Here is a 12,987-nt window from a genome sequence, read left to right as displayed (position 1 = left end):
GAGATGAAGCTTGGGGGGAAATAATAGTTTGACCTTTTTGAGGAACTTTGCAATTGACACTTTCACTGTGGATCCTTTTGGAAATGTTCTGACGAAGACTCCCGTCTCTCCCATCTCTCTCTCAATTTATTTGATTTATTTCAATTTCAATTTAAGGGCTTTATTGGCATGGGAAACATGTGTTAATATTGCCAAAGCAAGTGAACTAGATCATTTAAAAAAAGTGAAATAAACAATACAAATCAAATTAACAGTAAACAAAAGTTCCAAAAGAATAGAGGCATTACAAATGTCATATTATGTGCAAATAGTTCAAGTACAAAGGGGAAAATAAATAACCATTAATATGGGTTGTATTTACAGTGGTGTTTGTTCTTCACTGGTTGCCCTTTTCTTGTGGCAACAAGTCACAAATCTTGCTGCTGTGATGGCACACTGTGGTATTTCACCCAATAGATATGGAAGTTTATTGGGTTTTGTTTTTTCGAATTCTATGTGTATCTGTGTAATCTGAGGGAAATATGAGCCTCTAATATGGTCATACATTTGGCAAGAGGTTAGGAAGTGCAGCTCAGTTTCCACCTCATTTTGTGGGCAGTGTGCATATAGCCTGTCTTCTCTTGAGAGAATTGTCTGTCTATGGCAGCCTTTCTCAATAGCAAGGCTATGCTCATTCTGTACATAGTCAAAGCTTTTGTTAAGTTTGTGTCAGTCACGGTGGTCAGGTATTCTGCCACTGTGTACTCTCTGTTTAGGGCATTCTAGTTTGCTCAGTTTTTTGTTAATTCTTTCCAATGTGTCCAGTAATTATTATGATTTATTCTCAAGATTTGTTTGGGTCTAATTGTGTTGCGGTCTTGAGGGTCTGTGGGTTGTGTTTGGGTTTGTGAACAGAGCCCCAGGACCAGCTTGCTTTGGAGACTTCTCCAGATTCATCTCTCTATAGGTGATGGCTTCGTTATGGAAGGTCTGATTTTAATAATTAGTGGGTATCGGCCTAATTCTGCTCTGCATGCATTATTTGGTGTTTTACGTTGTACACAGAGGATATTTTTGCCGAATTCTGCATGCAGAGTCTCAATTTGGTGTTTGTCCCATTTTGTGAATCCTTGGTTGGTAAGCGGACCCCAGACCTCACAACTATAAAGGGAAATGGGTTCTATAACTGATTCAATATTTTTATCCAGGTCTTAATTGGTTGTCGAATTTGATGTTCCTTTTGATGGCGTATAAGGCCCTTCTTGCCTTGTCTCTCAGCTCTTTCACAGCTTTGGGGAAGATACCTGTGGCGCTGATGTTTAGGCCGAGGTATGTATAGTTTTTTGTGTGTTCTAGGGCAACGGTGTCTAGATGGAATTTGTATTTGTGGTCCTGGTGACTGGAAAAAAATGTTTTTGTCTTACTGAGATTTACTGTCAGGGCCCAGGTCTGACAGAATCTGTGCAGAATATCTAGGTGCTGCTGTAGGCCCTCCTTGGTTGGGGATAGAAGCACCAGATCATCAGCAAACAGTATACATTTGACTTCTATCTATCGCTCTCCCTCTCACTGTGTGTGTGTGTGTCTCTCTCTGTATCTCTCTCTCTGTATCTCTCTCTCTCTGTATCTCTCTCTCTGTAGCTCTCTCTCTCCATCCCTGTGAGAGTGATCTTCCTCCTCTCTACTCGCCGCCCAGACAGTCTCTCTCTCTGTATCTCTCTCTCTGTATCTCTCTCTCTCTGTATCTCTCTCTGTATCTCTCTCTCTGTATCTCTCTCTCTCTGTATTTCTCTCTCTGTATCTCTCTCTCTCTGTATCTCTCTCTGTATCTCTCTCTCTGTATCTCTCTCTCTCTGTATCTCTCTCTGTAGCTCTCTCTCTCCATCCCTGTGAGAGTGATCTTCCTCCTCTCTACTCGCCCCCCCAGACAGTCTCTCTCTCTGTATCTCTCTCTCTGTATCTCTCTCTCTGTATCTCTCTCTCTCTGTATCTCTCTCTGTATCTCTCTCTCTCTGTATCTCTCTCTGTATCTCTCTCTCTCTGTATCTCTCTCTCTCTGTATCTCTCTCTCTGTATCTCTCTCTCTGTATCTCTCTCTCTCTGTATCTCTCTCTCTGTATCTCTCTCTCTGTATCTCTCTCTCTCTGTATCTCTCTCTCTGTATCTCTCTCTCTCTGTATCTCTCTCTGTATCTCTCTCTCTGTATCTCTCTCTCTCTGTATCTCTCTCTGTATCTCTCTCTCTGTATCTCTCTCTCTGTATCTCTCTCTCTCCATCCCTGTGAGAGTGATCTTCCTCCTCTCTACTCGCCCCCTGCCCAGACAGTCACTCTCTTTATTGAGAAGAACTTGGCTGAAGTGTTATTATTATTATAATAAAATGAAATAGAAGCCCTTCTCCTTCTTCAAAGCTGAGCAGGCATAAACAGGCTGGTTCCCGTGGCGATTAGATCTGTTGTCAGAGCGATGCAGGAAGTCATACATAAAATTGTCAAGTTAAGAAATGAAAGTGCAGCAAAGCATGTACTCATGTGATTTTTAATTAATTAATTCAAATGACGCCGCGGCTGCGTGAGATGTGCAATGGACTAGCTCAGTGGATTCTGTTGACGATGCCTGTGCCATGTTTTATCCTGGCATAATTCACAAAACACACTGCTGTATGGGATGTTGGAAAAGCTGTAGAAGTTAGCAACAATCCACAATGTTGCTGTCATATTCATGTATTTACTTTTAATGGTAGAAGAGTTGGTTTGGCTATCTTTAGCTGAACTTCAATTCCATATCACCGTAAGTACTCATTAGACACAGATCTAGGATCAGTTTTTCTCCCCAAATCATAACCATTACCATAGAGGGATACGCAACACTGACCTTAAATCAGTGTGTAGAGAGTTTCTCATCCTCCTCCTATCAACTCATCACTATGAGACAGATATCCATATCTGTCTCACTTCTCCCTCCTCGCCCAGCACAATACACACTACACAATACACACTACACAATACACACTACACAATACACAATACACTCTACACAATACACAATACACTCTACACACTACACAATACACAATACACACTACACAATACACACTACACAATACACACTACACAATACACACTACACAATACACAATACACAATACACAATACACACTACACACTACACTATACACAATACACAATACACACTACACAATACACACTACACAATACACAATACACACTACACTATATACACTACACACTACACTAGCCTCGCCTTTTTACCCTGCTGCCTTTAGCCATTTACCCTACGATGGTCACTCAACCACAGGAACAGATATTGGATGGGAAAGAAACGTGTTATTGTGCAGTGTACTGGACCGTGTGTGAATACAGTGTACTAGATAGAAGCGTAACAGTGTACTGGACCGTGTGTGAATACAGTGTACTAGATAGAAGCGTAACAGTGTACTGGACCGTGTGTGAATACAGTGTACTAGATAGAAGCGTAACAGTGTACTGGACCGTGTGTGAATACAGTGTACTAGATAGAAGCGTAACAGTGTACTGGACCGTGTGTGAATACAGTGTACTAGATAGAAGCGTAACAGTGTACTGGACCGTGTGTGAATACAGTGTACTAGATAGAAGCGTAACATTGTGTGTGAATACAGTGTACTAGATAGAAGCGTAACAGTGTACTGGACCGTGTGTGAATACAGTGTACTAGATAGAAGCGTAACATTGTGTGTGAATACAGTGTACTAGATAGAAGCGTAACATTGTGTGTGAATACAGTGTACTAGATAGAAGCGTAATATTGTGTGTGAATACAGTGTACTAGATAGAAGCGTAACATTGTGTGTGAATACAGTGTACTAGATAGAAGCGTAACATTGGATGCGGTGTGAGGAGGCAAACCTTCTGGCTATTGAGTATTCAATCCCCTCCCGCCGTACAATGTCGTAAACAACATAATTATCTTCCAGGTGTGTAATCCAGGTGTTTAATCCAGGTGTGTAATCCAGGTGTGTAATCCAGGTGTGTAATCCAGGTGTGTAATCCAGGTGTTTAATCCAGGTGTGTAATCCAGGTGTTTAATCCATGTGTTTAATCCAGGTGTGTAATCCAGGTGTTTAATCCAGGTGTTTAATCCAGGTGTGTAATCCAGGTGTGTAATCCAGGTGTGTAGTCCTTGCATTGCTGCATCATTCCATCATCCTATTTGCCCTCCACGTCGCTCATTACCACAGTGATTATTTATGAATTGAAAAAGCCACCCAATAACACATTCACCTCAGCCTTGGCCTCGTGCATAATGGTGAGCTGAGTAGGTGAGTTGTCTCAAAGGGCTGCTGAGGTATCGCAGCCTTTTCAGGGGTACTGCCGACAGCTCTGAGGTAACCGGGCCAGATTAGCGGAACGCTAAAGTGCTGCCTCACATTCGACAGCAATACCTTGTTTTGCTGTTGGCTCTCGATCCAACGCCCCCTTCACCTTCGTTCTCTTTCTCTCTACCTCACACTCTTTCTATCCACTTTCAAATCATTGATTTTCTCTCAAATATTTATGATGTCTAGGCAGACTTCTTTCTCGTTGAATTTGGAGGGGGAACATCATTTTGAAGCCAAGTGGTAAAACAGAAGGGATAGAGGGTGTGCACACAGAGAAAAATATGTTTTGTCCAGGCACTATGTAAACCCATATTGGGTCAAAGAAACCTTTGATCCCTTCAATGGCTCTTTAGAGTTCAGTAAAGGGTTCTTTCCTCTTTTAGTGTTCATAAAAATCTAGAGGCGGAGGCACATTAGAATATAGTGGGGCGTGGTTTGTTCACAGCTCTTTTTGTGCACTCTCACCGAGTGAGAGTGTCATTCCAGTTGGTCTAATGTGTTGGGTTATTGAATGTCATGTAGGACTATATCCAGTCATGGTGTTTTGTGGAAGAGTCATGTATGGCCTTGTGCCAATTGGGAACAGTAAGTCTGTTAGTTGTTTTTCAGTTTTTGCTTCGGGGACTCTCAGCTGTTCTAGAGGTAGCTGACTATAGATCCAACGTCAATTAACACAACCATAACACCAATGGAATTTAACACCATAATATGGCTGACAAGAACAATTAACCCTGTATTTCAGAAGGAGCTATAAAGATCTATAAAGAACCGTTCAGATTCAGCAGAACCCTTTGTTGGTGCTATATAGAACCTTTTTTTTTTTAAATGGTTCCTTATATAACATTACGAACGGGTTCTTTATAGCATGGTTCTTTATAGAACCTTCCAAAATAGGTTCTATGTAGCCCCAAACGGGGTTCCGCTATGGTTACAAGCCAAATAACTTTCTGGTGCTAGTTAGAACCATAGTTTTTTTAGTGTGTAGGAGAAAGCAGAGGAGAGAGAACAGAAGATAAGACCTGTGGAAGCTCTCATGGAACCGTGCCTGGAATACCAACGGTTCCCTTTGAAACTACTCCTGAATATAAATAACTAAACACATCCACTGATAAAGATCGGTATTCACAGCATTTCCCCTTAAAGCCTCTGATCCAATGGATTTTGAGCTGATTCCGACTGCCGCGGTCTTTGAAGGTGCACTCTTCTTGTGTTCTGTGTTGTTATCCACCTCCTCCACTCTCATTCCACATTTCTTTTGTGTTTTGAAGTGTTGCTATTGCAGATAACATTGTCTCTCATACTTAGCACTTACAGGCATTGAGATTGTTCCTCGGCGAATCACAGAAGTGCCTGTGAATGCTGTAGATTAGATTGAGTTGTTGTGTTATGGGAACAATGAGAAGACATTGTTCCCATAACAGGCCTGTCTCTGAGACAGCAGTAAAGCACATGCAGTACAAGAAATGGAACCACAAGGTTGTTGGTTCAAGTATTTGGGGGCAAACCACTGTTTCCCTTCTGAACTTCTCTGTTAGCAGCTTCCCCTACAGACTTGTCATGGGGGTCCTTTACAATGTGATGTTCAAACTTAGTTTATTAATTGAATACTAAATCTGATCCTTCTTTCTTGTTTCTGTCCTCAGGTGGGCGGGACCATGTACAACACGGGTCGCCACGTCTCACTGCGAATGGACAAGGAGCACCTGGTGAACATCTCCGGCGGACCAATGACGTACAGCCACCGCCTGGAGGAGATCCGGCTGCACTTCGGGAGCGAGGATGGACAGGGCTCTGAACACCTGCTCAACGGACAAGCCTTTTCAGGAGAGGTACTAGGGCAAGAGAACTCACTATCTGAACCAGAACTAGGTGCCAGAGACTGGTGTAATAACACTCCTGCTCCAGAATCACACATGCCCCCTTGGCGACAAGGTTTTATGCCTTGGCTCGGCCAACTGCCTACGCACTTTCTGTCCCTCTCTATCTATCTCCTGATCTGTACCTTCGTCTCCCCTATCATAAAAACAAGAAATCTCCGATCTCCGATCTCCCTTTTAGAAAAGTAGGATTGGAACCAGAATCAGGAGAATTAGATAGGATATAGGATTTAGATGCGATCCAGCAGACAAGATCTGAATAAGCGGTGTGTTTTCAAAAGGCTTCCAATCCTCTGAAGCCTTGATCATTTAGCTAACGACTGAGTCACTCACCACACGCTTGGCGCGGCGCTGCCATCCATCCCAGCCATAATAACAATAACCAATTTGTGGGCTAACAGAATAATTGCGGGCATGACAGGACAAGTCATTCTATTCTTATCATTTATTCTCCCACTGAGCCTGGCGAAAATCCTAATAAAACAAGTGTTTATTGTCCACTGGGGCTCGGAGGGATGTGATCTGAGGGGGAAGTTGGCCTCTCTCTCTCCGCTCGCTGTTTACCATGTTGTTGTTGCCTCGCTGTGGCGCCAGCGTCTCCACAGCTCCGAGGGATTTGTTTTGATTCCATGCGTTACGACGGAACAAAAGAGAACAGTAGATGCTGGCGGGACTTTGTATGGTCAGTGTTGTGTTTTAGGAGGTGTTTGGAGGAGAGAGAGAGAGAGAGAGGGGGCTCTGGAGAGATCTGAAAAGGAGCGTTGGATAGTTGGTCGTTGGGATGCGAAAAGGCAATGTTCTCTAACTGAAGTGTAGGAAGAGACTGGAAGGCCTACTCAGTAGCAGTGTTGTAGAAAAATGGTAATGGTGTGTGGTTAAAATTGGCTCACTCATCCCCTCTCCTCGCCGCCGTAAGTCTTTTCCAGGTTGCTGCTGTAAACGAGAGTATGTTCTTAGCCAACGTACAGGATAAATAAATACATTAATTTGAACAGGTGTTATTCTGACAGAAGACAGTATGCTGTAAATAGGTGGGTTTGAGTTAGCATGACGTGGTACCATAACACAGCAGTGGAATAAGTAAGTTCTACAAATGAAAACTCACAGAGAGATAGAGAGCGAGAGGGATAGAAAGAGGGAGGCGAGGAGAGGAAGGTTGCACAGATTCCCACATCTTATTCCTTCTGACGAGTTGCTCGCTTGCCATCTACAAAGACACCAATTACATACACCCTTACCCACAAGCTACCCCTAACCCCCCCCCACCCCCACCCGCACATCCCTCCTGAAACCAAAAGCTATGACTTCAAGCTCCAACAGCAGGCTTCAAAGTGGAAATGGAGAGAATGTTGTGCGTGCGTCCTTGAAATGAGAACAAAGTGAGAAAATAATCCAACTTAAAAAGCAAAACCTTCCGTGGGAGAGAGGAGGGGTCGAGCTGGATAGAGGGATGAGAGATTTATTGCATTTACAGGCATTACCTCTCCAAATGTATGCATTTGTTCGGGAACATGGCGTACGTTTGACTGGTGTTGGTTTTTCTGGGGGGGGGGGGTCTACCGTTCTCAGATCCTATCTGTAAAAAGCCCCCACACACCTCTGGGCTACTATTATGAATGTGCTGTTCTACTCTGTTTCCATAGAGCGCCCTCACAGTCACTCCGGAAATGAAACACCTTGGACTTAATACGTGCTAAGATATTCCAGGTGTTAGACAAATCTGGTTTCTCGCATTTCGCTATAAGCCCTTGTACTTTAATTTTCCACCTCACATGCAAGGTGTCGGAGACCTAGAATCAGTAGGGTGATAAGAAACAGCCTGACACAAAGTGTTGACAGTATAACATTAGCTTGTAGGCTAAAGGTGTATGTGAGTGGCTCTACACTGAGTGTACAAAACATTAAGAACACCTTCCTAATATTCAGTTGCACCCACCCAGTTGTGTGTCTCTAATATGGTCATACATTGGGCAGGAGGTTAGGAAGTGCAGCTCAGTTTCCACCTAATTTTGTGGACAGTGTGCACATAGCCTGTTTTCTCTTGAGAGCTATGTCTGCCTTCGGTGGCCTTTCTCAATAGCAAGGCTATGCTCACTGAGTCTGTACATAGTCAAAGATGTCCTTAAGTTTGGGTCAGTCATGGTGGTCAGGTATTCTGCCACTGTGTACTCTCTGTTTAGGGCCAAATAGCATTCTAGTTTGCTCTGTTTGTCTGTTAATTCTTTCCATGTGTCAAGTAATTAACTTGTTGTTTTCTCATGATTAGCTTGGGTCTAACTGTGTTGCTCTCCTAGGGCTCTGTGGGGTGTGTTTGTGTTTGGGAACAGAGCCCCAGGACCAGCTTGCTTAGGGGACTCTTCTCCGGGTTCATCTCTCTGTAGGTGATGGCTTTGTTATGGAAGGTTTGGGAATCGCTTCCTTTTAGGTGGTTGTAGAATTTATTGGCTCTTTTCTGGATTTTGATAATTAGTGCGTATCTGCCTAATTCTGCTCTGCATGTATTAGTTGGTGTTCTATGTTGTACATGGAGGATATTTTTGCAGAATTATGCATGCAGAGTCTCAATTTGGTGTTTCTCCCATTTTGGTGAATGGTTGCTGAGCGGACCCCAGACCTCACAACCATAAAGGGCAATGGGCTCTATGACTGGTTCAAGTATTTTTAGCCAGATCCTAATTGGTATGTTTAATTTTATGTTCCTTTTGATAGCATAAAATGCCCTTCTTGCCTTGCCTCTCAGATCTTACACAGCTTTGTGGAAGTTACCTGTGGCACTGATGTTTGCAAATAAATTCATTAAAAATCCTACAATGTGATTTTCTGGATTTCTTTCCTCATTTTGTCTGTCATAGTTGAAGTGTACCTATGATGAAAATTACAGGCCTCTCTCATCTTTTTAAGTGGGAGAACTTGCACAATTGGTGGCTGACTAAATACTTTTTTGCCCCACTGTATATATGTTGAAGAGGGTGGGGCTTATGCTGCATCCCTATCTCACCCCACGGCCCTGTGGGAAGAAATGTGTGTGTTTTTTGCCAATTTTAACCGCACACTTGTTGTTTGTGTACATGGATTTTCTAATGTCGTATGTTTTACCCCCAACACCACTTTCCATCAATTTGTATAGCAGACCCTCATGCCAAATTGAGTTGAAATCAACAAAGCATGAGAAATTTGCCTTTTTGTTTTTGTTTGTTTGTTTGTCAATTAGGGTGTGCAGGGTGAATACATTGTCTGTCGTATGGTCATTTGGTAAAAGCCAATTTGAACATTTTCTCAGTACATTGTTTCCATTGAGGAAATGTCCGGGTCTGCTGGCCCCCCAATGGTGGAACAAACTCCCTCACGACGCCAGGACAGCGGAGTCAATCACCACCTTCCGGAGACACCTGAAACCCCACCTCTTTAAGGAATACCTAGGATAGGATAAAGTAATCCCTCTCACCCCCCCCCCCTTAAAAGATTTAGATGCACTACTGTTCCACTGGATGTCATAAGGTGAATGCACCAATTTCGCTCTGGATAAGAGCGTCTGCTAAATGACTTAAATGTAAATGTAAATGCTGTTAATGATAATGCAGAGGATTATCCCAAGGTTGCTGTTGATGCATATCCCACGGTAGTTATTGGGGTCACATGTGTCTCCACTTTTGTGGATTGGGGTGATCAGTCCTTGGTTCCAAATATTGGGGAAGATGCCAGAGCCGGGGATGATGTTAAAAAGTTTTAGTATAGCCAATTGGAATTTGTTGTCTGTATATTGGATACCATCAACACCACATGCCTTTTTGGGTTGGAGGGGTTTTATTTTGTCCTGTAGCTCATTCAAGGTAATTGGAGAATCCTGTGGGTTCTGGTAGTCTTTAATAGTTGACATTACTCTCACACACCCCCTCACACACACACCCCCTCACACACACAACCCCTCACACACACACTCTGTTTCTTTCTTTCCACCCACTCTCTCTCTCCCCTCAGCCCTCATGATAACAGCCAACAGGCAGAACACCGCCAGTCCTGTGGGGTTAGAGGAGGAAAGTAATGGCTGGTGACCAGAACTTCACAACGTTCTGTTTCTGTGTGTGTGCGTGTGTGTAAAGTCATGGTTGTTATGTTGCTCTTTTACCTTGGTCTGTTTCTATCTTCTTTTACTCTATATCTCTCATTCCCTGTCATTACTACTGTCCGTGTGTTTCTCTTGGCAGTCTCTGTTATGTACAGTGGCAAGAAAAACTATGTCAACCCTTTGGAATTACCTGGATTTCTGCATAAATTGGTCATAACATTTGATCTGATCTTCATCTAAGTCGCAGCAATAGACAAACACAGTGTGCTTAAACTAGTAACATACAAATGATTTTAGTTTCTTGTCTATATTGAATACAGCATTCTTCATTCACAGTGTAGGTTGGAAAAAGTATGTGAACCCCTAGGCTAATTACTTCTCCAAAAGCTAATTGGAGTAAAGAGTCAGCTTATCATGACACAAGGCGAGACCCAGATACAGACACAGGAGGAAGATGATTGGAGTTTAAGATGTTTAATAATCCAAAAAGGGGGAGGAAAGAGAATGGTTGTGGACAGGTCAAAGGTCAAAACCAGTTCAGAGTCCAGGAGGTACATAGTGGCAGACAGGCTCGAGGTCAAGGCAGGCAGGCGGGTACAGAGTCCAGGACAAGCAAGAGTCAAAATCGGGAGGACTAGAAAAAGGAGAATAGCAAAGGCAGAGGTACAGAAAAAAGAGCTGGTTGACTTGGCACATACAAGACAAACTGGCACAGAGAGACAGGAAACACAGGGATAAATACACTGGGCAAAACAACCGACACATGGAGGGGGTGGAGACAATCACAAGGACAGGTGAAACAGATCAGGGTGTGACAAGGCTAAACCGGAGACCAATCAGTGACACGAGATTGGAGATGTTGGTTAGAGCTGCCCTGCCCTATAAAAAACAAACAAAATTTGAGTTTGCTATTCACAAATCATTGCCTGATGTGAACCATACCTGGAACAAAAGAGATCTCAGAAGACCTAAGATTAAGAATTGTTGACATTCATAAAGCTGGAAAGGGTTACAAAAGTATCTATAAAAGCCTTGATGTTCATCAGTCCACGGTAAGACAAATTGTCTATAAATGGGGAAAGTTCAGCACGGTTGCTATCCTGCAAAGACGACTGCAAGAGCACAGCTCAGAATGCTCAATAAGGATAAGAAGAATCCTAGAGTGTCATCTAAAGACTTAAAGAAATCTCTAGAACATTCTAACATCTCTGTTAACGAGTCTACGATGCGCCAAGAATGGTGTTTGAGGGAGGACACGACATAAGAAGCCACTGCTGTCCAAAAAAAACCATTGCTGCACATCTGAAGTTCGCAAAAGAGAACCTGGATGTTCCACAGCTCTACTGGCAAAATATTCTGTGGACAGATTTAACTAAAGTTGAGTTGTTTGAAAGGAACACACAACACTATGTGGAGAAAAAAAGACACAGCACACCAACATCAAAACCTCATCCCAACTGTAAAGTCTGGTGGAGGGAGCGTCATGGTTTTGCTGCCTCAGGGCCTGTACAGCTTACTATCATCAATGGAAAAATGAATTCCCAAGTTTATCAAGACATTTTGCAGGAGAATGTAAGGCTCTGTCCGCCAATTGAAGCTCAACAGAAGTTGGGTGATGCAACAGGAGAATGACCCAAAACACAAAAGTAAATCAACAACAGAATGGCTTCAACAGATGAAAATACACCTTTTGGAGTGGCCCAGTCAGAGCCTGACCTCAATCCGATTGAGATGCTGTGGCATGACCTTGTCAGCGGTTCACACCAGACATCCCAAGAATATTGCTGAACTGAAACAGTCTTGTAAAGAGGAATGGTCCAAAATTCCTCCTGACCGTTGTGCAGTTCTGATCTGCAACTACAGAAAACGTTTGGTTGAGGTTATTGCTGCCAAAGGAGGGTAAACCAGTTATTAAATCCAAGGGTTCACATACTTTCCCCACCCTGCACTGTGAATGTTTACATGATGTGTTCAATAAAGACATGAAAACATATAATTGTTTGTGTGTTAGTTTAAGCAGACTGTGTTTGTCTATTGTTGTGACCTAGATGAAGATCAGATCACATTTTATGACCAATTTCTGTGGGAATCCAGATAATTACCAAAGGGTTCACATACTTTTTCTTGCCACTGTAAGTCCTCTATAGTTCACCCAGGCCTTCGCCTCTCGCCATCTAAACTTTACCCCAATCTCATTCTGGGGGGGTTGGGGAGCCTCTCTCTCAACATGTCACCTAATCACTTCCCCAGGCCTTGATTACCTTTATAGACGAGCTGTCGCTCTGCGGTTCCCCGTTCTGTATAATTACTATCCTTCGACAATGTGTTTCTATTGCTGCCTCCCAACATGTCTGAGAAGACAGATGGAGAAGGACGTGTAGAGATGTCAACTTTTCAATTTAATCAAGGTAGGATTGATGAATCTGTAACGTTTATCGTCGGAAGGAGACCAAGGTGCAGCGTGGTAGTCGTACATTATTTTATTTAAATGTTCCACCTAGGAAAAAACAATAAACAATACAACGACCGAAAAGCTTCGCCGTGCAAACTACATGCACTCAAACAAAGACAAGATCCCACACTGAAGGAGGGAAAAAGGGCTGCCTAAGTATGATCCCCAATCAGAGACAATGAAAGACAGCTGCCTCTGATTGGGGAACCACACTCGGCCAAACACAAAGAAAT

At 43.0% G+C, this 12,987-nt stretch overlaps 1 protein-coding gene across 2 annotated transcripts in view; it reads left to right on the top strand.

Moving 5' to 3' along the window:
* LOC115107171 (carbonic anhydrase-related protein 10) overlaps window positions 1-12,987 on the top strand; it is a 360,898-nt gene that overhangs the window by 328,018 nt on the left and 19,893 nt on the right. For both annotated transcript variants that reach the window (XM_065007875.1, XM_065007874.1), the window contains exon 4: window positions 6,003-6,188. In XM_065007875.1, coding sequence (XP_064863947.1) covers window positions 6,003-6,188 — 186 coding nt within the window. The remainder of the gene's footprint in view (window positions 1-6,002; window positions 6,189-12,987) is intronic.

Source organism: Oncorhynchus nerka, linkage group LG23 (assembly GCF_034236695.1).
Source record: "Oncorhynchus nerka isolate Pitt River linkage group LG23, Oner_Uvic_2.0, whole genome shotgun sequence".
Classification (NCBI taxonomy): Eukaryota; Metazoa; Chordata; class Actinopteri; order Salmoniformes; family Salmonidae; genus Oncorhynchus; species Oncorhynchus nerka.
Note: the sequence above shows the minus strand (reverse complement) of the source record. Positions and strands in the feature narration are given on the sequence as shown.